Source organism: Botryllus schlosseri, chromosome 1 (genome assembly GCF_051294905.1).
Source record: "Botryllus schlosseri isolate E-star chromosome 1, Bs_hap1, whole genome shotgun sequence".
NCBI classification, from domain to species: domain Eukaryota; kingdom Metazoa; phylum Chordata; class Ascidiacea; order Stolidobranchia; family Styelidae; genus Botryllus; species Botryllus schlosseri.
The window spans coordinates 18,266,988-18,293,784 of record NC_137236.1 but is presented as its reverse complement, the minus strand read 5'-3'; the positions used below and the strand labels follow the sequence as shown (position 1 = coordinate 18,293,784).

General features: G+C 41.2%; 1 protein-coding gene across 3 annotated transcripts in view; it reads left to right on the top strand.

Annotated features, from left to right (window-relative positions):
* The first annotated feature begins 3,232 nt into the window (after nucleotides 1-3,232).
* LOC145443917 (uncharacterized) overlaps nucleotides 3,233-26,797 on the top strand; it is a 48,286-nt gene continuing 24,721 nt past the window's right edge. For 2 of the 3 annotated variants that reach the window (XM_080321856.1, XM_080321853.1), the window contains exons 1-3: nucleotides 3,233-3,354; nucleotides 22,789-22,860; nucleotides 24,726-25,683. In XM_080321856.1, coding sequence (XP_080177982.1) covers nucleotides 3,349-3,354; nucleotides 22,789-22,860; nucleotides 24,726-25,683 — 1,036 coding nt within the window. In that variant the 5' untranslated portion in view covers nucleotides 3,233-3,348. Of the gene's footprint in view, nucleotides 3,355-17,012; nucleotides 19,141-22,788; nucleotides 22,861-24,725; nucleotides 25,684-26,797 lie in introns of those variants that run through there. The other variant, XM_080321854.1, reaches the window with a different exon arrangement.

Below are 26,797 nucleotides of genomic sequence, written 5' to 3'. Positions count from 1 at the left end.
TACTCACCTCACACAGAAATTTGAGCTTGGTTCTGGGGCTATAGCTATAGCTATGGTCGTACCGTGAGAGATGGCTGGTAGCTCTTCAGTTCGGTCTATTAATTAATATTCTTAATATCTTAAAACACCACAAGATTTATATTAAATGAATAGATAGGAAGGAAATCGAAACGACTTGTAGTAACCAGCTTGCGTCTTATATTCTCTGCATTACTTTTCATTCAGTGTGCAGGCCTCTTCTTTACTTCGTCTAGGCTAAGGTGGGTGTCTGATCTCCAAGTTGTTTCGACACCTTCCTATCTTTTCATTGCATCGCAATCTTGTGATGTTTTGAAATGATGAAAATATTAATAAAACTGATTGATTGATTGAGCGCTCAATCAGACACCACTTTGTGCTGCATGCAAGCAATAGTAGATAAGATAAAAGGGTAAAGCGACGAAATTAAGTTGGTATAGGCGACGTCGATATGTCAGATCGTGGTCACGTATTCTCAAGCATTGACTATAGGATTTAGCAAGTAGAATCTACGTGTGTTTTGACTTGAATGTGGGGAACATGCTCGAACACTGTTGGATTGCCGGCGAAATACTGTTCCTCAGTCGTGGTCCGTCATATACTTTATCGAACGATGTGTTCTGTTGTAATTAGCGCTCAATATATTGTAATTGTACTATCAGGACGCGCCTGTCCTGTAATTATGCGTTTTCGATTCGTATGCGAGGAAGTCGCGAACTATTTCGCGGCAGTGACCGCATTGGAACTACTATTCTAACTTTCTTATATATTGTATATTTAGAAATCAAAATCCTTCACCCTGCCAATTTTTGGTCGCTAGAGCACGAACGATATCAGATTTTTGGGCCGATACCGCTAAAACCTTCATTAGCGTCCTTTCAAAAGATCTAACATCTAGCGGCGGTACATTTCCAAAGGTTCAGAGCACTTATTTGACTAGCTTTACAGCCGTTGCTATGCTTGTTCAATGGAATAAACTACAAACGCTTCATCTCTGGAAACCTGTAAGCCAGATGGCGCGACAAGGCGCGACAATATCAAAATTGACTCAAATGGCTGATACCGATATTTCATTCGATGTGTGATTAGGGTTGTATTTAAAACAAAAATGTTTAAATATTGGCCCTCGTTTAAAAATGAATTTTAGCGATGACGTCACGAATATTTCATTGTGACGTCTCAATGTATTGACATTGACAATTGAAAATGTAGGGTAAATAATGGCTTCTTAGACGAAAAGGGCTTCCGATTCCGACCACTGTCATAGACAGACCAAAATTATCCTTAACCAGGACTACATCGTTATGCAGCATTTTCGCGGTCGGTGGTCTTCATCATCAGAAGATCCATTCCGGATCAATGATATATAATATATATGCTGTAACTGCTGAACCGACGACGATTTTGAGGGTTCCAGCCACCCCACAACGTATACGTCGACTATATTGGACGGAAATCGACCGTAGCATCATGTTTTTCGGATATATTTCCATAATTATGGCATAATTAGACAACGCTTTAAAAGAAAATTGTTTTTTGAAAAAAGGCATTTGTTTAAAAAACTGTTTAAAACATATTTTAAACAAAGCGTTTTAAAACATCGTTTGTTTTAAATGCAATCCTTAATGTGATATCAACCTTTATCGGTCGAGTTCTATTGGTCGCATATCCAGGCGTTCCTGGTCATTACCAATGATACGGAGAATCTGATATTGCAGTTTTGCATTTTAACTGACAGAACCAGAACAAAGAAAGTACATTGACCGCTGGTGCACTCGCGATGGTCAAGATATTCGTACTGGTACAGTCCATATAAGTTGTCCAATATTTCTCGCCCGCTTGCGCGCGTGTAGCTTCGTAGCAATTAGTGATATGGTATACAGGCGTACCAATTACTGGTTCTTGAGTAGCAGAATTTGCATGATATGCACCGAAACCAGGTGGGAACACGGCGACACACGCCGAAACTGCAATATATAAAAATAGTGTTTCAATTTCGATGCTATACATACAACCATTGTAGGGATACAACGCATGTAGTCTCATATAAAACTTCCCCATAAGTGCCAGCTGCAAATGTACCCAAAAATATCTCAGCAAATCAGAATGTTTTCAATAAATATATTACTTGAAATGGAAGTATGGAGCAGTAAAATGTCTGGCAAATACTGAATTAATCAGTTTGAATCAGTAGAAGTTCAAACTTCAAAGGCATCCGTAAGCTTACAAAATAGCAAAATTCATCTTCTCGACTGGTTGAGAATGTTTTGTTTAATCAGTGATCGCGCATAAATAGGCACAATTTCCTAAGTGACTCTTACTGTGATATAGAGACAACTTCGCGCAACTGGTAACATTGATCTCGTATATCTACTGTCAGCTCATTGCAATACAGCCCCGGACGTAGTAATACAAACTGAAACTTAAAAAAATGTCTATTTTTGTTATTGCATTACAAATTTTCTTTTGCACTGGAATAATCGTGCAGAAAAGCTTCAAGGACTCCTTGTTTCAGAAAATGATACCGCGATGGAAATTCGTTCTATATAGCATCTAGGTAGGGTTGCCGTACGTCCTCTTTTAAAAGGATTGGTCCTCTTTTTTGACTTTTTTGACACGCGTGCCAGGGGTTCCCAACCGTTGCTGTATACCCTATCACTGCAACTATATCGACATTTATTCTCAAGAAGTTTACCTGGGTGTGAGATGGTATGGTAGGCCATCTTGCAGCAATCAATTGAATGTAACTTGTAAAACCAGCAACCAGTTCATAAACTTTACCGGTAGGCTACAGGATATCAGCTTCGCGTTCCTAGCGCTGTATATTTACGCCACACTTCTAAACAGTAGATTCATAGCTGGCAGCGCGCGTGTCGAGTCGCCAAATTAATGTTAGTGTTACGCAATTGTATAATTTGCATTGGTCAGAGCAGATTCGATATGAGACAGGGGTGTGCACTGTGTAGTGTGCATTGTGCAACCTGCGGCTCGTTGACAAAGATTGCGCAGCTTAGGTTGCACAAGCACACCTCTGGTTTAGGCATATTCACTTTTATGTTTGCATATAACGCATTTACTCTATTATAGTTTGGAACGTCCCGACACAGTGCGGAGTTTTAGGCTTTGCTGCATTATTGTTGGATTATCGGTATATATGCTATGCTATGGCTGGATCGAATTTGTTGAAGGCGCATTGTTTCCGAGGCATTTCTCTTACCACGAATTACCGATTTAACAGCTTTAAATAAGTATTATCAATCTTATGGTCTACTAATCCACTTGGCTGTGCGCTGCGCGATTTCGCGCTGGTATTCTCAGCGAACATACAACATGTCGGTAAGTACAGATTTGTTCCTGTAAAATTTTCGTCATGATAACGAGTTATAATAATCGTTGCAATGGTCAACAAAATTGTACTTTCTTCGAAATCGAAATATGATTCTTGCAGTGTAACGTAACCAGGTGCGCATTTAGCATGCTCGCTCAGCGCAGATGGTTCAGGATTGAGGTTTTGGATTCTAGCCGGACGGGCTTCTAAATTTTTGGCGAACGAAAATAGCTATGTGTGTTTACCTGTCTACCGAGTCAACACCCATCTCATCACAGATGCTTATACCTACAATTAGGGCTGGGCAAAATCGAGTACCTGAGTGATTCGATTCTGAATCACGTAAAATGCTTCGAGTCGAGTCGAGTAATCGACTATCACTCATTATGACGTCATAGCAGAATATTATTTGTCAAAGTTCAAATATGTACCTTTTAAGCGACCACAAAGAATATAATCCCTGTTATCCATCATATTAAGGATACTTTGTTATTTTTTTCGACCCTACCGATTTCATTGCACTTGGTGACAATATTGTGGGTGGATCATGACTTCGAAAATGTGCTATATCCAGTAACGTTCGTAGCTTTGTACTTCATGTTTCGTATGCTACGATACGGCCAATCAAGGTTTCAAGGCTTCAACAGTGAAATTAGCATAAACTCGTTGATCGTTGATAAACTCCTCGTTGATAAATCAACTTTCAGTGGCGAGGAGAGTATAATTTCAGTACTCGAAAAAATCGTCTTTTACTACTCGACTCGAATCATCAAAATTAATACTCGATTCAGATTCGAGTACTCGAATCATTGTGCCCAGCCCTACCTACAATACATTACGTTTTCGCCTGACGTCTTTCATGGAAATTCCCATGTATTCCACGGGCCTTAGCAATTCGAATTTTGCCATAATTGACCACGAAACTGATACTACATGCCGAATAATGCTGCCCAGTATACTAGACTACCGGGTATCATGGTAACGTACTATACAATCACCGGATGCCTATATGGGCATTGGCATCAGTAGTCGGGGACTTTGCATGAGTAACAACTAAGCAGCTACTACCTAACGTCCGGATGTATTTAGCCCTTGATATCCATGCACTATCATCGCGTCGTATTACACGCTACGGCGGAACTAATTTGTAACGAATGTCACCAGATTCGCGTATAGCACCGGCAAATAGGAATAGGACGTAGTACATTTTTGTCCTTGATGTTTTTGCGGCGTATACGCCGACGCATGATATACATACAGTATACACGCGATCTGTGAGTGCATGATGTGCATATGCCGCTGGACATGGAAGTTGCAGATATAGCAGGGGCGGGTAACTTCTCTAGTCGGCGGGTCGGATATGGGGCAATGAAGTACTTGGCGGGCCGGATTACAGAATATATACAGTATACACTAATCGCGTATTTGTCTACCTATAAAAGAAATAAATCGTATTTAATGTAAACTTTAAGATTAAAGCATAGACACCAAAAACAGTATTTGTTGAATTTATTAACAGTAGCCGTTGAAGTCATCAGACATCTGTGGTCGGTCAAAGTTGTCAACAAGTTCTTTGAACTCTAGCTCCATGTCGTATGTATAGAAACCAATAGTAAAGCCTACACGTGAACATCAGTCAGATTGGAACGCAGCTTTTTCTTGTTAATGTTAATATTCATGGTCGAAATTGTACACCCGAACAGAGCAAATAGTTTCATGTCTATCTTTCTCTGGTTGGCAAACTTGGATTCATTCTGTGAGGCAAAAAAATTGTCAATACTTCCAGAATAGAATTCCACTTTCAGGGTAGAAACTCTCTGCGGGCCGGTCAAACTCCCTTCGCGGGCCGTATGTTGCCCGTCCCTGAGATATAGCCTTGTAAGGCTTTCTAAATCGTGCACCACCCCTTCATGCTATCCCGGTAATGCTGAGCGCCAAGCGGAGAAGTCATGGATGTTGGTGTTACTAATTACCTGGTCTTTATTGGTTTGACCAGGCCGCAGCGATCGAACTCACGAGCTACCGCTAATTATGCTAGTTTGGAGTGTAGCGTGCATTGTGAGCGTAGTTCTATTGAAATTTTGAGAGCTGCGAATGAAAATTGTAGGGTTATACCCAGAGGTAACGAGGTCAGAGGTCAGTAACGAATTACTTCTACCTTTGCACAGTACTCAATAGGTTTTCCCTACTTGCACAGTTTACTCGTGTGGTTCTGATTTTAGGCACCATCCACTTCCACTATGAATTTTAGTCAAAACTATGCCTACAAATACTTACTTTTTGCTTAATTCGTAATATCTATACTTCTACTTGTACGAGAGTTGAAATAACGTCGGTATACTGCTTATACTTGAGTACCAACGATAACTACCGGTACCATATCTAATTATCACAATGCCCCAACGTCATGTATCCATTGTCCCGCATTGAATACCTATCCTCCAAAATTTTCGCTACACCATGCATCAAGCGATAACGAAAGTATATCCGCCTCCGATTTACTGCTGAAAGTATGCGACTATACTCGATAAAATCTACTTTTTGAAGCTTCGTGATTGAGTACTTTTCATATCTTTATTTTCTACCTTCTACTTCGAGTAGTTTTTCATGTCTTTGAAATAGCTATTTTCACTTCTAATACATGAGTAGCAACACGACTATTTGACTACCTCAGCTTGAGTATTACTCCGAAAAAGTAGATGCATCCACAAGCCAAATCTTATTACAGAGGCGTGCTAATGCGCGTGCGAGTGTTCACTGCTAAATAGGTTATTTATTTATCGTTATCCAATATTTTGTATCACCGTGGCCAAACATGGAAGGCAGACCAGAAATCGCTATCTAAGGTTTATCAAATACAGGTGCCCTACGAATGAAGTTTGACCGAGCCATGCAGCACCCACCTAATCAAGTGACATAATGCAATCCGCAAGATATCGCTATCGACTTGGCCAGTAGGCCTATCTCTGTTGATTATGTTCGCAAGTAATGCGCTCAGAGTTATTATTTAATGAGATGGTGCAAGGTACATGTGCATAGTCAAATATGCGGTCGTTCACCCCACATTGGATGAACCAATTAATTTTATATTCAACAGAAAATTTCGCCGATACGCGACACTTATGTAATTATTACTCAATATTCCTCATAAATACGCCGTTATTTTCTCTGCCCACAGTTAGTTGGGACACCGTTTTTTTCGGATGGGTATTTATATGTCTAACTGTATAATATTTGAAGTCCTTATTCAAGAACGTGTTTCCTTGTTGTCTTTTACCGATTGTGCAAGATCACAAACGCTATTTCTTTCTGCTGAGTCAGATACGGAAGCCATATATTGAGTCACGCTTTAGGCTTGTCTATGCAGTATGATGCATGGAACCGCTATCGCATTGAAGCGATGTGTGAGACCTTGCTGGCCAGTACTTGTAACCCTAACGGAAATATTTCCGCGTTAGAGCTGGCAGCAAGCAGTTGGAAGAGGTGTAAGTTGCCATGCTTACGTAGAAGATTTTATAATGCGAGATAGCGATCATGCATAGAGGCGGAGATGACTCACAGAGAATATATTGCACAGGGAACATAATGCACATAACTTGGCAGCGTCTACTTCAAGCTCGGCTTGATTGAGTAATAGAATAAGTGATCACGCTAGCCTCCAGTCTTACACAGATAGAAATAGCATCGTAAAATGTGGAACGGCGACATCAGAATCGCATGGCATGATTTCCATAATTGCGTACAGGGAAATGAGTGATGCGACGGCCAAACAACAGCCAGTATATTATAGCCCGGTAACAGGCCTTCTATGATATGCCATAGTTCATTGCCTTTGTAATACTATTATGAGGTTATATATAACTCAGTGGGTTAGACGCACTGTCGTTCCTAGTCGTGACTTACTATCACTACCAGTGCGTTTTCCGATAATCTACAATAGATCAATGACTTTCCGTGATGATGACTTGATCTCATTATCATCATCACTATACTAAAATTTTCATCCAGTCAATACATCACAAGATTGTGATATAAAATTGAAAAGATAGGATGGGTGCCGAAACGATTTGGAGTAGACTTTTATTCAGACACCCACCATGGCCTACTGCATGTAAATAAGAGGCATGCACACTGGATTTAAGAAAGAATAACATAAAATGAAGCGCCGAAAATGAATACGGTATATGTCGGCATTAGGTGAGGTTGATATACCATATTGTGGTCCGGTAGGGCTGACAAGTATCGGTGAGACCTATGCGTAAAATGATACATCATGCAGCGTCAGTAAATAACTAATATGTCAGATAGATATGAAGTAAAATATATTTCACTTTTAAAAAGGCTTCGAAGATGTTGGCCGGATTTGGAGCTGCGACTTTTGCGGAACAGTATTATTATTTTGGATTTGACTTTCATGTGATAATTATACATTCAACGGCCATGTGATTCCCGAACGAAGTCATTATTTGCTTTAGATCGGCGGGTCAATTCCGGGACAGTGTGTGAATCTTAAAATAGTAAATCACATAATCTCTGGAATATATGTTTCAAGGCGATAATTGCCCTTTGACAAGGAGCGCACAAGATATGATACAGTTTAGTCAAACAGTGTAAAAATTGGAAATAATTAAATTACGTACGGTATCTAATATCCAATCACGACGTCGAGGATTGTAGTCTTGTTGATGGTCGGATCAAAATCGTCTCCATCGTGTTGCAGGGATATGGACCTGCGCTTGTCATAGAATAAGTTTCCTAGACTCTTCGCTGTGGCTGACATAACTTATAGCCTACAGTAGTGCTCGGAGCTAAGCTATAATAATGTACATTGTACAGTACATTACTATATGAATCAAGTCACGCTGCGACAGTCTGGGCAAGTTAGTTTTGTTCTTTGACTCGCGGAAGATGCGCATTTCGCAACTAGAAATACCTTTCAGCTGTCATCACTGGCGTACCCAGGACACGAAAATTTGGCAGTGAAAATTCATAATTTGTGGTGACGTTTAACACCCCTTGTGACGTAGAAAACAGTTATGACTTCACAGTGAGCAGTGTTGCGTATAGGTGCTCTTCAACTTCTTTCAAGCTGCTCAGATTTTACAGTTTTAAAACAATTTCGAATGCCATTCGTTGCGACATGAATGTGTACTTCTGCTCAAAATGTCGAAATGGTAATAACTACAAATATTATTCTCTGCACACGAGATTGCAAACTATCTTGTCCTTCAATTAGGAACTTGAACTTTCTGTGAACCAGCTGGTGCTTCAGGAGAAACTTGAACGTAACTAAACTTAGCGAATGCTTGTCCTGAACTGTATGCGGAAGCAATCGGTTGTTATTGTAAATGATAACTTTCGACTATAAGCCGGTGATCTCTACGTATATCGGCTCCAAAAATTGGAATTCGTGGAATATTAGCAACGTGTTTGGATTCTTCACAAAAGTAGTCGGGCGCACTGTCAAATAACGCAGCCCATTTTGGTCTGTTGGAATTACTGTCATGTGTGAGGCAACCTATGGTGGGCCATGTATAGTTTTCGATGCCACTCGAGTAAATGCAACAGTGATGGTAGAAAATTCAGTCAGTGGCTAGTGGATTGGAAGTAGCGATTTATGCGAATCATATAACGACTTCCTAGTGGCGGTTGCGAGCAGTTATAAAGTACGTTCCACAGCTACAACACCAATGGGTTGCGGGTTCGAGTCCGAACGTGATCGACTCCAGAATTCCCACCAAAGTGTTGGTGGTTGATCGAAGCTCCTCCTCGCCTTGTGATCTGCGTAAGCGGTGTTTTGTAAATGACTAGAACTGGGCCGTGCTGCAAGTCGGCAGATACGGAATCACAACATAGAATCTCGGCTTGGTGTAAACTGAATATAGAAGTCGAAACACGATGAATACCACAAACAACAACAACAACAACAACAAACAACTATCAGAGTTTAATAAATAGACCCGATATTGATGCAGAATTGATAACATAGATGAGCGATTTCGAAACGAAATCCAACAGTTTATGCTCGCCATCATTTCAAAATTTGAAATGGAAATAACTCGAAGCCAAAGGCTGTACCGGTGAAGTGGAAGTGATCTAGATGTAACTCCGCTTGACTGCGTGATGTTAAGAGGGGATTCACGTGATGAGTACACACAGATACGCATACACTTTCGTAAAGCCGTAGTAAGACTCTTGTGGCCGGTGAGCGGTGGCCTGGTTTAATTTATTGGCGAGAAACTACAGCTCGTCGCATAAACGACGACAGGTTTTAATGGTATGAAATCAACCAATTCTTTATTGACAAAGCGCGTTTGGCCATATAACTTTGCATGTCAACGCTATAAAGTTTAACGACCTCGTATTTTCCTTTCGTGGTGTTGCGACAACAGCAGCAGAAGGGATAGCTGACAAAAACCACACACGTCCACTAAGTCAGGGGCAGGAAACTTCTCCAGTCGGCGGGCCGGATTGCTAAATCGATACAATATTCGCCAATTTATCCACATATACAAGGAATACATCGTATTTAATGAATGTATTTTATCGACAGCAATGTCACTGCAAAGCCATTTCTCGCCGATATCGACGAAGACAATGTGGATTATTTAACAGCGTTGTCGTACAGGCGACGCCGCCCGTCATGTCTGCTTCTCTCTGATCAATCAACATACGGTGCAATCCTTAATTAAGATTCAAGGCTTTCTATAAGCCCGGCACCCCAAATTTCCCAATATATCAATTAATTAGGGAATCAAAAATAAGAAATATCGGCCTGGTGTAAATGACCATTGTAGTCGACAAACATCATGATTACCACAAACAACATTAGGGTTGAGTAAATCGTAAATGCCGATAATGTAAGTAATGTAATAAACTAATAATGTATACGATAATGTAAGCTTCGACAAACTTAACGCGTAAGCTCCACTCTCCATGCACGCTACGCACACATATTATGTAGTAATACAGTCACTAAAATTTTACGTAGCAAGCAAGATGTGGGGAATCGCGGGCCGTATGTTGCCCATCACTGTTCATCACTGTTGTCTTGACTGCCCCAGCAGTGGCATACGTTCTTCGCAATCCCCTGCAACCTAACGAAGTATAGGGTATGTGTTATATTCACATTGGACAAGCAAACTCATTAGTCATTACCCGCTCCTTCACCATGCGTAGATGTGTATTAAATAGCGTTCCAGTGCTGCCCACTTATATTGGCCAGTAACAGTAAATCCACGTAGCATCACCCGGTTGTTTACCCTGGATAGTAATCTATTATTAAAATAACCGCCTTTCGAAAGGCAATATCACCAATAAATTCTGGGTTGCGTCATAGGAGCGAGACATTCGATATCAAACCATATGGGCTGGTATAGAGCTTCATATTTGATCATCTTATCACACGTTCGCTATGTTTTGGTGAGGTAGGATGGATGTGCCAGAAGCGAAAGTGAAATGCTATCTCTACGTGCGTTGCTACATGGACCTAGAATATTCATTGGCAGGAATTGTATATCGGGTTTGTGCATGCAGTACGCGTTGTATAGACGCTAGAGCTATAGACATTTGTCTTGATGTCTGGAGATTTTCCGTTGCTAAGTGAGTCACGCATTCGCCATACAATGGCTGCGCGTTGAACAAGTGCAAGTTTGTGAGTTGCATTGCTTTTTCGAAGCGGTTTTCAATGCAGATTGCAGGCGCTACTTAGCTCAACGCGTTATTTCGATTTTTCGTGGTTTCGAAAGATCATCTCCACCGCCTTCCATGCTGCTGCTGTGGTAATATTGTCACCTGCGTGTTACGTCACACTGCATTTATGTTTAACGTCGTCAGCGTTAGGAAAGTTATTATTTCGTGCGATGAAAGAGCTCGCCTTTGATGCGAATACTGGCAGGGCGGTCAAAGCAGTCAGCGTGCTAATCAAGTATAGAAGTAGAAGTAATAACCATAAATTCCAAATCCCTTACAAGTACAAGTAGCGATTTTCGAGACATGTGAAAACTCCATCAAGTTGGAGCAGCAAATGAAGATCTGGAGTCAGAAGTAGACTAACCGAGCGGTCACATACTTTTTGCAGCCAATCGGAGGCGACTATACATTCGCAATTGCAAGATGTATATTCGGAACGAACGCAAAATGATTCGTGACACTGCGAATAGATGCGATCTCCTAATTAAATATTCAACAATCGCGCGGCAGGGGGCTATATTTCACGTGGTTCTTTCGACAATTTGACTCACGAAAGGGCTGCAAACCTATCGCAAAATTGCTTTCTACTCGAAAAAGTCTAAAGTGTGAAATATAAGGAGTATTGACTAAAAATTGTTCACGTAGCAGTGGAATTACATACTTGAGTACTCTGGAGTACCTACCTACTTGTGTAGTTCTTGCGTACTCCGAAAAAGTTTAAGTACTCGTTTACTCACCAGTAACCACCTCTGCTTTGTGTCAACGTCTGCGGTGTCGAAACCGGTTGAAATGTGTTAGAGCAGCTCTCTTCAACCGGCGTGGACGCATAAAAATCTGCATGGTATGAAATGGTGCACTTTGGTGCATGAGAAACATGACACTCCAAAGTACGGTAATGCGGTTTTATGTGATATGGACCATGATTAGCGACGCGCGGGGCTGTTGAGTTTTTTTTACTCAGCGGGTGATAATAATTATGACCTTTCTTGGTCGTCATTAGGGCTGGGCACAATGATTCGAGTACTCGAATCTGAATCGAGTATTTATTCCAATGATTCGAGTCGAGTAGTAAAATATGAGTTTTTCGAGTACTGAAATTATGCTTTCGATGCTACTAAGAGTTGATATATCGATGAAAATTATAGTTTCGACAGTATGTTGCAATGTGGCAGCCTTGAAACCATGATTGGTCGTATCATATCATGGAAAAGTTGTATTACATAGCTGCAAATTTACTTTGTGGTGCTTAACAGGCATTATATTCTTTGAGGTAGCATAAAAGGTACATATTTAAACTTTCGATATCTTTCATGCTGTTATGACGTCATAATGATAGATACTCGAATACTCGACTCGACTCGAAGCATAATACGTGATTCAGAATCGAATCACTCAGGTACTAGATTTTGCCCAGCCCTAGTCGTCATACGTCTTTTTAGTAGTAACGTAGAGAGCTACAATTATTAAGGGTGTAGCAATACAAAAATCTAAAAAGAGGTTGAAGTGCACTGCTTTAGAATATGTTGAAACCGACTCCAGTGGCGTTGTGTGACATTCCTTGGTTAACCTCGCGAGATTCGCAGTATGCGTCAATTGTTTACAGAGACTCTTGCTATTTTCATACACAAGAAACGGAGATTTTGCTGCTTGTGTAGCAGTTGACACCAACAGTCAACAGATAGACAGAAGGATGCCGGTAATGCGGAAGTACATGACTAGCTCAACGTTGAGAAAAGCGTGACAGTGCAGTCCTTTCGATAACTTCATTCCTAATCTGCATAAAAACGCCCGTAAACAAAGCTTAGAATTTCTTGGCATGGATGCATGGGAATTTTTCATAATTCTCATCGTATCGATTATTCCATTTCGACGCGCGCTATTAAAAAGGATCGTGATTATGCCGCTAGTTTCTGTTTATTGCTTTGTTTTACTCACCAATTCGTAATCTGGCATCTTCCGTGCAGTATATGTAGAGGCCAGCAGGCTGTTGGATAGTGGTAGTGTTTAAATTGTAACCAATGTTTCCTATTACGCATGACATATGTATGCGGTGATGCACCTTCATAGATATAATTCTAGCTAGTTTACGACAGCGTCAAAATGGCATCAGTCCAAAGGGACTGAGCGTCAACTCCGACCGACTATTGTACGGTGTGAACCATACAGAGTATACTTCTGTCGTTAGCGACAGACGTTTAGGCAGAGACAATTTCAAACGCATGGGCAACTATTTTGCATAATTATGCGGGGAGAAGCTGTAGAATGCATATCCTGAAATGGAATTATACGATTGATGCCTATTGGGGTAATAGTCTGCTAATGATATTTGCGGTAAGAATTCATGTATGGTGCATCTAATCCAGTCACTAGGGATTGCATAAGAGCTACATTTTGTGCGTATGTAATGAGACCACATCAGTTACGGTTGCTATTTATGAACTATCCTTGTTCGTCGGCTGGCAATTGCGCTATATCCAATGAAAGAAAATTGGATGCATTTATGAAGCATACCGTACGTTACAGTTTGCCTTAGTTTGCGTGAAAGTGTTTAATCGATGTTTAATAATAACTATTTAGTTTTACAGCGTAGTTACTTGGACTGAGCAGTGAGCATATCATGTACTCACATCCTAGTCGAATATTACTTGCAATTGATTTTAGTCGAGTTGTGTGAGACGATGTTTTTTCTAGTGCTTAGATTAGACGCCTCTACCCACTAAGAGTTATATCATTATTAGCGCCAATTACAGTTTCGATGCATTTTCCCCATTAGGGGAGCGTTGAAACCGCGATTAGTCGTATCACGACAGAGTAGAAAGCTACGCGAGTAAGTGGAAACGATATATCTGTCGTGATCAGCCAGCAGCATTATCACGGAGTGCAATGCGAACATTTCAAATCACCTTAAAATGATGTATAGCAGTGATTCCAAAACTGTGTGCCGCCACAGATTCTCTGGTGTGCCGCGAACATTTTTGGAGTTTTGGAAAATTACTGTATAGACATTTTGTAAGAGGCCAGAAGACCATCATCATCATCATTGGTTTATTAGCAATTTTATCAGTTCAACACACCACGAAAAATGCGATACAATGAAAAGAAAGGAAGATGTCGAAGCGACTAGGAGTTATCTATGGAATCAGACACCCACCTTGGCCTAGGGCCTAGGCGATGTAAAAAGGAGGCATGCACACTGAATGAAAGTAAAGAAGATAGTATAGAAAAAGGAAGTGACAAGAAACAGGGCGGCATGTCATGGGAAGCGAGATCGATAGGTCAGTCGTGGTCCGGTAATCTTGAGGATGGACTGTATTTATTTAGTAGTAATTGCTTGTATTTCGACTTGAATGTGGACATGCTCGTCGACTGCCGGATGGCCGGCGGGATACTGTTCCACACATCAGGTCCGGCATATCTGATAGAGCGATGATCTTCTTGGTCGATCATATGATATTTGGACGACGTGGACGCGCGTGTGTTGTACTTGTGCGCTTTTGATTCAGAGGTAAAGAAGTCATTGAAATATTCGGGGCAACGACCGCAGTGAAACTGATACATAAACTTGGCGATTTCTAGTTTCCGCATATCTTCTATGTTTAGGACGCCAAATCTCTTCAGCAGCGACTTATTGGATGGGCAGCCAGGCCCGTTTGGGGCCCTAGCTATGATTCGGAGCACTTTATGCTGTAGTTTCTGCTGTGGCTTGTGTGCAGTTTTACTGGCAGCCCCCCAACAAAGGATGCCATAATGTAACTTCGATGGGATTAAGGATTTAAAGAGTATCAGAAGAACCCATGCTGGTATGAAGCGCCCAAGGCTGTAGAACAGGCCGCACTTCGGAGATAATTTAGTTTCTAGGGACTGAATGTGACTCTTCCGGGACATGTTCGAGTCCAGTAAAACCCCGAGATATTTGGCATTATCTGTGTTGGAAACGGGCTGACCGGCGATATTAATGGTTAGGTTATTTTTTGAATTTACTGTCAGCAATTGGGATTTCGAGGCGTTTAGTAGGCTATACGTGACTTAAAAACGCTTCAACTTCTTAAACAGCTGATAAATAAGCACGATGAAATCAGGTATAGTATCCAAATAAATCAGACAGAAAGAGCAATTAGATTTGATTTACGATATACTTTTAAGCTATTTCTTCGAAAGAAATTGGGTGATTTTAAGCTGTCAGCTAGCAAATCCTATTCCATAATCGGTGCAAAACCAATCAATATAGTGTGTTAAAATTTGCATCTTTGTGGCTAGGTGGACTTGGTCTTTCCTTTTTAAGCGAAATTAAAATAAGCTGTAAACGAAATACTCTGTTTGGAATTAATGGCAAAATGCGTGTTGTTGTTGATTATGTTTGTTTGGCGATTACAACGCATGTATAACCGATTGTACATATTTGAACTTTCCGCGGCGTCCATACTGGTATGATATAATAACGATTGACACTAGAATGTACCCGAATAGATGCCCATACTCTACAGCAGTGTTTCTTGAACTTTTTACAGCGCGGCCCTAATCTGAGTTTTAATGACATCTCGCGACCTAAACCTCACACATTGAAATAAATGAATTTCTAATGTTAGTTTATGCAACGTTTTACTTACAATGTACGGAATAGAGAAAGTACAGATAGCCAGTTGTACGCAACGCAGTGCTATGAAACATCACTCATTACAAAAAAGTCCTTGATTCCGTATTATTTATTTACAACACTTTTTATTGGGATCTATGCTGGGTATCTCAGTGGTTTCAAACCATTTCCTATTGTCAAACCCCTCGCGGGTAATCACTTTGTAAGCTCAGCGAACCCTGCAGTATTGAAATTGGCGATCAATTTCGCAGAATCCAGCTCTGAAGCACCTTTTATTTATGATTCACAAACATAGACGCGCACACTTTCTGTAGCGAACACATGCAGTCCGGTATCACGCGATTTGCGTACGATCCGTAGGTAGGCCGGACTACGAACATAGACATATTTATTTGCTTCTAGCGGCTTACCACGCACCAAAATCGCGAGTGCTACATTTATTAAATATCGGTGGGCATTTGTACTCCAGAGTTTTTAAAGTTCGTGAATGAAATTTGTCAACAACGTAAGATTTTCCTTGAATATCAAAAAAGTCGTCTCTGCGCCAACGTGATCAGATATATACCGGTGGAGCCGAAGTCTTCGAAAATTAGGGCATGTAATCCTATGCTGTCCTCTTAATCATAATGGAGTCATGTTCATGCGTACCCCCTTTTCTGCGCGTGTACTAAAATCAGACGCCCCATTCCACTAACAGGTATATTATCGACCTTAATTATAGTTTTTATGCTTTCTTCCTACCGTGAAAGCTCAAATATCTCGATTAGCCGCATAACAACATAGCACATAGCCACGCACGCATAGATGGAAACTCTATTTCCGCTAAGTCGCGATCATGTGAAGTTCATCAATAAAATGCTCGCCTCGAATGGCTGTCGCAATCATACGCATCGTTACAACGTTTAATGAGGGAAAGTACAGAAACGAACCCGGTCTTTACTGGGTACTGCGCAGGTTAAAAAAAACCGTTGTGGAAGGTTGAAAGTACTTGCGTTACGCAGTATTACAAGGCCGGTGCTTCCCTTCTTGCGTGTGACTGCGCAGGCTGTCAGATCATCAATCATACGTTTTAGCACAAACCCATACTTCTCTAGTAAAAGGTAACACATGTAGCATTGGCATGAGTGCTCAATTCACAGGTGATCAAAGCAGTCAGTCTTGCTAATCGAGTAGAAGTTGAATAGTATATTCATATTGAAATGAAGCCGAATATTTCCGACTGACACTCGTCAGTGGTAATCATTAGCGACTAGTAGATTGTTGATATACAATGCTCTTTCAATATTCTCTACTAGTTGCTAACGATTGCCCCTGGCGAGTGTCAGCCGAAAATATTCGGGTTCATTTCGATATGAATATACTATTCAATTGTATATTGAAGATATGTACTTCCTAGAACAGTGGTTCTCAACCTTTTTGTCTTCGCGGACCCCCTTTGAACCTTCACGGACCCCCGCCAACCCCCTCAAGTTTTCGTCCAAAATTCGCTCCATTATCGTGCAACCGTCATCTGTCATGTGCAAATATTAACTGTAGGTTTGTGAGGAACAGCCACAAAAATACTTTTCGTGAAAATGACATCTTACTATACGTAGAAATTGGGTAGACTTTTATTATTTCGAATTGAATTTCGCAGCTGTATTTATTGTCTTGCAAAACCCCGTATTCGATTTGATATGAAGGTTGAGTGCCGAAAATATTTCCACGGAGATAGGTGCTGGCGAATGTAATATTAACGCGCAACACTTCCGACGACACCTTCGGGTATGATCGCAACATATATGGCACCAACATTGAAAACAGAGTATAGTTAATGAACATATAACCTCCAGCCTATAGTAATTTCTATCTAGCATCTCATCTTGAAGTTATTCTGGAATAGTAGGTATGTACATCACAGGAGAAAATGGATTTCGTGGCGAGGTTTCAATCCTTTCATTGGGACAGATTAGGATAAAAACTCAGGAATTTCAGTAGGCTATTGGCAAATGGTAATTAAAATGAGTTTGCACAGTGGGATGCTTTATATCAGACGACTATTCTAATCATGTGAGTCCTGAAGATTGAACAATAATGAAGCGAAACTGTGTCATGCTTCTTCAATTAAAACAAATTACAAATTAGGTTATTAATCATTTTTCAAATTTAGAGGTTCCGCGGACCCCCGCTCAAGAACCGCTGTCCTAGAATTGGAAATAGTCTAAAACCTACCCACTCGGGTGCACATGCACATTGCACAATCTATACTTGAGTAGGCCTACTTGGAAATGTAGAAGTTCTTCCTTACCGACCACATATAAATTATATAATTTGGTATTGCACAACTGCATCCCTGGTCGGCATTGGTACACGACTGCACTGCCATCACGGCTCTGGCATGCATTCACGCCAAGAAATGATATTATGCAATCCATAGATCATGCTGTCTAAATTGCGTCACTCGCTAACATAGAACCGTCATACTGGAAACCGCTCATTGTATGGCACCGTATCAGACCACGAATCTCTCGGTAAACCTGGCCGCAACCGGATCATCTGTTACAGATGCGTATAAGTGAGATTCAACTGAGTCGCATTTTGCTCTTAGTCAGAACGTAGGGACGATTCCAATGCGCAGATTTGTATTTAGAACAGAGGTGGTCGCCCGGTCAGTGGTCAGTAACGAAGAACTAATTCTTGTTACGAGTGCACAATTAGATGTTGCCTATTTTTACGACACGTTCGAATAGTTATATTTTAGATTACTGTCATTTTACTAAACATTTTTACCTACACTACCTACTATACTTCACTACTAAAACTATGCTTGCGTATTACGATTTGGATTTTAGAAAGTGCAAATAGTATTTTGATATCTTTCCATGTTGTATCACATTTACGAATGAAATGGTAGTAGTAATTAGGCGACATAGCCCCCGTATCACGATAACTGAATAGTGAATATATTTTCGAAGATTGCACTCATCCGTAGTATCTTTACTCTTTTGGTATTTGTCGTGAATATGCACGCTATACAATGTCCGTGGTTTCCGTGGCTTCCCGGTTTGGCGCTCACCATTTCCGGGATAGCATGGAGGGGTGGCGCAAGACTTAGCCTTTCAAGGCTATATCTGCACCTTCCTTGTGCTGCGGCATATTCACATCATGTACTCTTGGTATGCACATTGCACATGGACAGATGGTGCGTATGCATGTATGTATATATCAGGAGTCGGTGCATATGCCGCAGAAACATCAAGGACAAAATTATACTGCATCCTATAGTTATTGAGTGGAAATCTATAATGCAACCTCTTCTAGATACTCGAGTACCAACGTTGACTAATTTGACCCCTTTTGCCTGCATAGAGCATATATGCAGGAAGCGCGCGATGTATTATGTATTCCAAAGTTTATTGGTAGGTTATATTGGGCTCCAGTTCTGTGTGTAACCACTATGATGTGAAACGAATTTGTGGACGTGCATGCCAACGCCGAAATATTGCCCGGCATCCTATACGCGACGAGAGTAAGTTCCCTTTTCGGTTGCTAAGCCCTGTAGAAAGTATATGTTGTGTCAGGTTCTAAATATAGGCTACACATCGCAAGGCCGCGTGTCAGTTGAAACTTCTCAAAGTTGATGTTGGTAAATGATATTGTGTTGGAGAGAAAACCGAAATACATTACCAGCAGACAGCATCTGTAATTATGATTATACAGAGGAAACATAGTATTTGGTACGCAGTATTTGGTGTTGGATGGGAGTGAACCATACGACCTTATAGAACAGTGGTCGCGAACCTTTGTCGCCCGAAGAGCCATATTGACCGCATATTTTCCATTTTACCTCCCAAAGAGCCATACATAACAATCAACTACTACATTACAATTGAAAAATCGTGACGTCATGGTAGCGCAAATTCGACATCACTACATGGTAATTCGTCGTCCGCAAAAACTCGCTAAAATCTCGTACTAATCATGCTGGTTGCTTTATTTGAATAATGAGTATGCAAAACCTGAGCTATATAGCTTTTTTGCAAGTAATATATTTTTAATTATATGCACTGAGAGCCATATGATATTTTTCGAAGCTTAAGACCAATGACATTTAGATTTCCAACAGACGTGGACAACAATAAAACCATGAATCTACTTTTACCCCGTCTTTTACAGTTATTGCGTCTTTTGGTGTTGCACGGTATTCCTGAAGGCTTTTTTGCGTAGTTGGTAACCGGTAAGGTTAAGCCTCATACAAAATTTGAGGCTTTCGCTAGTTATACGAGATCGTAAGTTCGTCTTGAAGCCATTCTTAAATGCGAGGGCCCATGATGGCATACCTAGTTGGAGCCGAACATGGACACTATACATTAGTGTACTTGCCCATTTGTGATGCGTCAATGGCGTGGGGTTAGGGAAGGCAAGTGACGCAGTGTCTCACCTGTCTAATAGATTTTAAACATTTTACTCCCAAAATCACGCAACTTGCTTATTTATTGTTAGAAAATAAAGTTCGAAACGTAGGTTAAGGGATTGTGATAGCGAAATTCATCGTAAATATCACAGATTGTATACGTATAGTAACTGATATTATTCGAACGTAATTGTCGCGCCGATTCCGATTTGGCTTCTCAATTCGCAAAGTATTCGGCGGTAACATTTGCGCAAGCGCAACACGCCTACATTTTAACAGCGACTGCAAAGCTACGTTATCTGTCAAGAACGGGGATAGCTATGGCGATGTTTGTAATTAGAATTTGTATTTGTGAATGTCACTTCCATGGCAGTATATTTATCGCCGCAGATCAGAAAGACAATGTATATTTGAAACAGCATTGTGATACAGGCGCTGCCATGTCTCCTAGTCTCTTTGATCACTGAACGCATCGTTAAATTCATGATTTCGTACCAGCTACGTCGAATTTGCGAGTGATATTGCGCGACAGCAACTTAAATTTGAGGATTTTGAAACGGGGGTCCGAGCCCCTAACCCTCAATACGTCACTGTATTAACCTCTCAAAGACATGTTTATATTGCCACAATAATAATTGTACTGCTTTTGCTGAAGATTTAATAACAAGTTGCAGCAATAGTGATAAATTAAACAAAGAAATAAAAATTTAGAAAAGAGCCATATCTTATGCCCAAAAGAGCCATATATGGCTCCCGAGCCATAGGTTCCCGACCACTGTTATAGAACAATAAGTCTGATCACACCCGCACCAAACAAATACAATGTCTCCACATGATCTGGTCGCTCGCTATTCTGATGGCTCCGCTATTTTGAATGTTTCTCTATTATGACACTCGCTATTTTGCTCGAATGCCGAATAAGCGGAACGCGGTGCGAGTAGTAGAGGTGTACCTGCCGTGCTACGTTTACTTGGAAGTAATACTGTGTCGCATTCATCTCAGCTTAAATATTGAGGGTGACACGTGGATTATAAGCAATCTCGATCATAAGGAATGTATTATGCACAGTATAGGCCTACTGTACACCAGGGGTGTCGAACCCGAATTGCTTCGTGGGCCGGATTCGAGCCTTCAAACCGCTCGCGGGCCGGACCAGTCAACTGATTCCAAAATGTTACCTCGTGCCCTTGCTTTACACTTGAATACTTTATTATCAAGCATAGATAATACTCGGATCATAGGGGTCTTATTCTAGGTAGCAAGTCACAACACCTTTATTCGTGAACTATGGAATTGGTAAAAATACGGTGATTGTCCGACCAAATACAGTTAAGAACCGATAAAACAATGGCGCTAACGGCGATATAAGTTGGTATATTTCTTCGATTCAGTCGTAAACTGGCTTCAGCCCTGCGCATGCGCTGTGAGGAACACAAGACATTTAATTGTAAACACGGATGTTGGAATTTTGGTGATTATTATATAATCGGGAGCCGGGTGGTTATAATGTAGCCTATGAAGATTCTCGACCTTTGCTGTCTTAAGGGAATATTTAATAAAAAAAATAGGCTACACAACGTCAATACACAAATCCGCGTATCGAACTCAAGTATGTATTTTGCTAACGATTGCGCTTGAACACTTACGCGCACTGACTAATTGTCCATCATATTTATCGGCAACAGTTGGTATTTTGTCCTTGTAATGAGATATTCAACTTTTCTACTATGTTGTCCGTGTCAATATACGAACATCCATCCTCCACAGTCGTCGCATCAGTCTGAGTATTGGGTGGATGTATAAATTTATTGCTTGATTGGTTAGTAAAATAGCTAGTTCTCTGTCAAGCCGATGGTATATTTCGTTGATAAAACCGGGTTGTCGAGCCCATATCATATTTGTTGGACACAACGGATTATGATGCAGCTATACTGGCATAAGTTCCCAGACTGCCATTTAGTAGAGCCATAACTGGTCTTTGTACTTTCGCTACTTTATCACTGTTTTGTGTTCAACTTGTTGTGACTGATATTTGAAGCGAAATGCTGTATATATGACGTTTTCCTCGTAAGTTCTTTCGAATGGAAAAGAAACCTATGCGGATTTATTTGCATCGGTTTCTGGTCGAAATAGTGATCCTACCGAACGGGATGAATTCCACCTTTCACACAGCGCCACTTCAGAGGCATTATCTCACTCGATCTGCTAGTTAATAAGTTTTAGCCTGGGTTAGTTATGACGGTCCCGGACTGAATTAGTTACGGAAATGCATTTAGTGAAGTGAATCCAGTGATCCGGCAGGATGTGGCGTGTTGTTGGCTAATCGTTTCCCAAAATTTTGTAACAAAGCAAGAAAAATGATTGAAATTGTCAAGGTGCATGCTCGTTTAGTGTCGATTTTTTATGCTGCCAGCGCCATGCATAGAGTGACTCGCAGTTGAAATGTAAAGAATTTCGACCAAAAATGTTATAATGACGTGGAAAATTGTAGTATATGAAAAAGGTTCATAGTGCAGAACCTACCAAGGTTCGTTTGTGATCGTGAATCTCTAAATTTCTGAGGTTTACGCACAGAACGCGAACGCGAACCTCACGTTCACACCATCCCTACAACCCATAAACGGCAAGGCAGAATGATGAAGATTGTATTAAATCAGTATCGCCGCCTTACGATTTGACTGTACAGTTTTTAGTATCCATAATTGGCAGAACTCGTACTTGAACGCTGCTTAAAATTACCGCATGGCATCTGTCTATTTTCAGAAAGTTTCTGATATGGTAAAGATGTATTCACATCAAAATCCAACAACGAATTCGAAGCCTCAAGCACCTGTGGTGAGTATTATGCATATTGGTTGACTCAACTTGACTCCGCGGAAGCATGTTAACGGCTGTGCGACGGTTGCGCGTAAGTCATCTGGCTGTCAATACAATTTGTTTATAGACGGCCAACTCGTCGTGTTTAAATGTGCGCTGCTGCCTTTCAGTTCAGTTAATAATTTAATCTCTTCAAAACAACACAAGATCGCTAATAATTAAAAGACAGGGACAAGTCGAAACAACCTGTAGTAGTCTTTTAATAAGAATCTCACCTCTACCATAGAACATGCAAATAAGAGGCATGTTTGTACATTGAATTACAAGTAGCGAAATACCGATCCATGGTCATGGTCCTCCATACTTGATAGAGCAATGCGTTCTGTTGCAATCCATGCTGAACATATAGTATTTGGAAGAGAAGGACGAGCTGGATTTATATACTTGTGCTGCTTATATTCCAACATGAAGAGAGCGTTAAATTTTGCTCGACAGTGAACGCAATGCAACTGATGCATAAACTTTACTTTTCTTGATTCCTACCATTATTTATCCAAATAATTTTGGTTTTAATATGATTGGCAAATGATACCTGAAGTCGTAATCATACCTGGCGGTTCCAATATTTTAATCCGCTAATTAGGCATGATGTAGTACTTATTTACGCAGTTAGAAGATGCCGTAACCAGTTGTTGATTACATGGCACCGTGAAGTTAAAATTTCGCATTACCTACTTCGCGACAAACTTGTACGTTGTGCAAGACCGGTGATTGGGTTTAACCCGCGTGTACTCAAAGTGCACGCTGGTTTAACGATTCAAATCAGACCTGATTCCGCTCGAGCAGACCCGAATCGTGAATCAGCAGGACATTTTGTCGATTCACTGAAGCGTGTCATCACCTATCAACTTAAACTCAATGGTGTGTGCGTTGCAAGCGCCGCTGCAGCGTTTGTTGACAGGCGGCGTTGTCCTTCCATCTCCAGGAAATGAAGAAAGGTATATTTTGGTGACAAATGGATTTACTTACGGTGTCGCTAGGAAAAGCAATGAGTCAGGACGTGGTTATTCAAATCTCCTTATACTTAGATAAAAACGTCTTACGTTTCTTTATACATATATCGTCTGCTACTAGCACAGCAAAGCATTACCGTAATTCAGTTCAATTTATTGCTAAAAATTATCTCATTTCAATACACCAACAAGACTGCGATACAGTGAAAGATAGGAAGGTGTCGAGACGACTTAGAGTAGTCTTCGAAATCAGACACCCACCTGGCCTAGGCAATGTAAAAAAGGAGGCATGCACATTGCACACTGAATGAAAAGTAGAAGAAGATAATAGAAAAGGACAGGTGACAAAATATGTGTGGCATGTGTCAGAAGGCGAGATCGATGTGTCAGGTTGTGGTCCCGTAAACTAGAGAGCTAACTAGTAGGCCTATTTATTATAATTAGATTGTATTTTGCCTGTCCTTAATTTATCTACTCCCTAAAGCCTCACTGTACGCCTATCGGCCTATACATGACTTTTTTCAAATTTTACTGGCTAGTTCAACCTATGGAAGTTCTTTATTTTATTATAGTTTATTTTAAGTACTTGAACTTGGAGAATTATCGCTGCTCACCTGTTATATTGGGCAAAACGTTCCGAGATTCCAGTAGGGTGTAGTGTAGGGCTAGTTGGTAAATTTGTTTTGTTGTCAAAAAATTATTGCCTATTACATTTGGCTCAATTCCAACTTTAGATTCAATTTTCGATTCATTGCCTTCTATTTGAAACATTTAAAAGATCTATTAAGCCGGTAATATCTTATTACAAATCATTTCTTCTACACACACATAATTATATTGATGCTGATGTTTTCTAATTTTTTCAACCAGACAAGAAAATGGCCTCCCGTCAGCACTTCAACTGACCCTGGCCGAAAACCCCCACCCCCATCTGCGCCAAAACCTTCAAACGGAACTCGTCCTGGCTTCGGTCCAAAGCCTTCCGCTTTACACCCAGGCGGACAAAGCACCCCATCCTGGGCGGCTAAAAGCGACCAAACGAACACTGTCCCGGCTTGGAAAAAGCCGACCCCAAACCAACAAGATAACGCCCCATCCTGGGCGTCGAAAACACAGGACAAACCAGTGCCCGCATGGAAGAAACCGCAAAATCAGGACCAAAAAGACACTGCCCCGCCATGGGCCAAACCTCAAAACCAACAAAAAACTGATCAGACCCCGTCTTGGAAACCAAAACCTCTAGACCAGTCCAGACCGGGGTCTTTTGAAGGCAAGCCCAAAGATGATGAGAAAAAAGACACCCCTCCTTGGGGTAAGAAACCTGGCGAAAACGCAAGGCAACACAACACCCCACCTTGGCAGCAAAAAGCCCCATCGCCTCGCAATTCCTGGGGTAACAAACCGAGCCCCGATTCCACCCCGTCGTGGGCCAAAAATAAAGAAAAATCCCCAGACCACCCCCCGACCGATTCGACTCCGCCCTGGGCCAAAAATAAGGAAAAGTCCCCGGACCGCCCGTCTTGGCAATCGAAACCCCAAGACAACACCCCGTCTTGGGCAAAGAAACCTGAAAATAAGACCCAGAATACACCGCCTTGGGCGCAGAAAAAACCAGCCCCGTCTAATTCTTGGAACGCGAAACAAGACACACATTCCGCGCCGTCCTGGTCTAGTAATAATCAAAATCAGTCAGGTGACCAGACTCTTCCACAAGACGAGGATGATATGTACTTGGAAAGCACCGGCCCTGACGACTTTCCGGCACCGCCAGCCACCCCGCCGAAAACGTACCCGGGCAGTTACAACAGGCAGGACAGCGACGACTCTCGTGAGTGTTTTGCCGGTGATTTTATAGGCTAAAGCAGGGGGTGGGCAACCTTTGGCTGCAGAAGAAAATTTGGATAGCATATTCATATTGAAACGAACCCGAATCTTTTCGGCTGACATTCGTCAGGGGTAATCGTCAGCAACTAGTAGAGAATTCAAAAGAACAGCGTATATCAACAATCGGAACACAAAATATGACGTCACCAGCATGAAATTTCGAATAAGAGAGCGATCAATGTACTATTTTTAAATGATACACGAACTCCTTTCGTTGACACGACCTTGGCTGGTGTGTTTTGATAAAAGTCTACTCCAAGGCACACAAATGAAAGTGTGAACGGCCCCTTCCGACGACGCGAAATCTGTCGTCTCGATAATTTTTCGCACGAACGGGATCATCCAACAGATGCTTGCCGATGGCAGAATTTATGGCCATAGATTGCTGTGCATTCGGGCTGTTCAGTGTTCAAAAATAACTTGTTTTCTGGATTCCGGCCATTCACTAATTAAATTGTCGGGTCCATATTTTGTAATACGATTGTTGATATACAATGTTCTTTCCAATTCTCTACTAGTTGCTGACGATCACCCCTGACGACACCCCTGCGAATATGAAAAAGTTAATTAGTCCGGAGTTCACCGGGGTAATGGACATGGACAGTTTAACATGGGTACATATGGTGTCCAGTTAGCTAATTTCGGATGTGCCCTGGAATGCGGCCGTAGCCTACACAAGTAATCGAAATGTGGTTGGTCACCACTGGGCTAAAGTGTTACATTTGAAGATACTCTTTGTAGTGCAGGACTTCAGTATGCAATCGAATATTATATTCATATCAAAACAAGCCCAAAACGTTTCGGACTGAAAATCGTTAGGGGTAGGCTAATCGTGAACTTCTAGGAGATAACTGGAAAGAATGTTGTATATCCTCAATCGAAACCAGTGGTTTCCGACCTTTTTATGCTCGCAGCCCACCTCAAAAATCTGGTAAGCTGATGGCATCTCTGCCCCAAACCTACTCACGGCCTATTTGGAAAGCTACCAGTATGCGTGTCTGTGTTTTTAGTTAGCTTTTTATCTTGGTGACTCGTGATTGCTCCTTTCATCTCTTGGC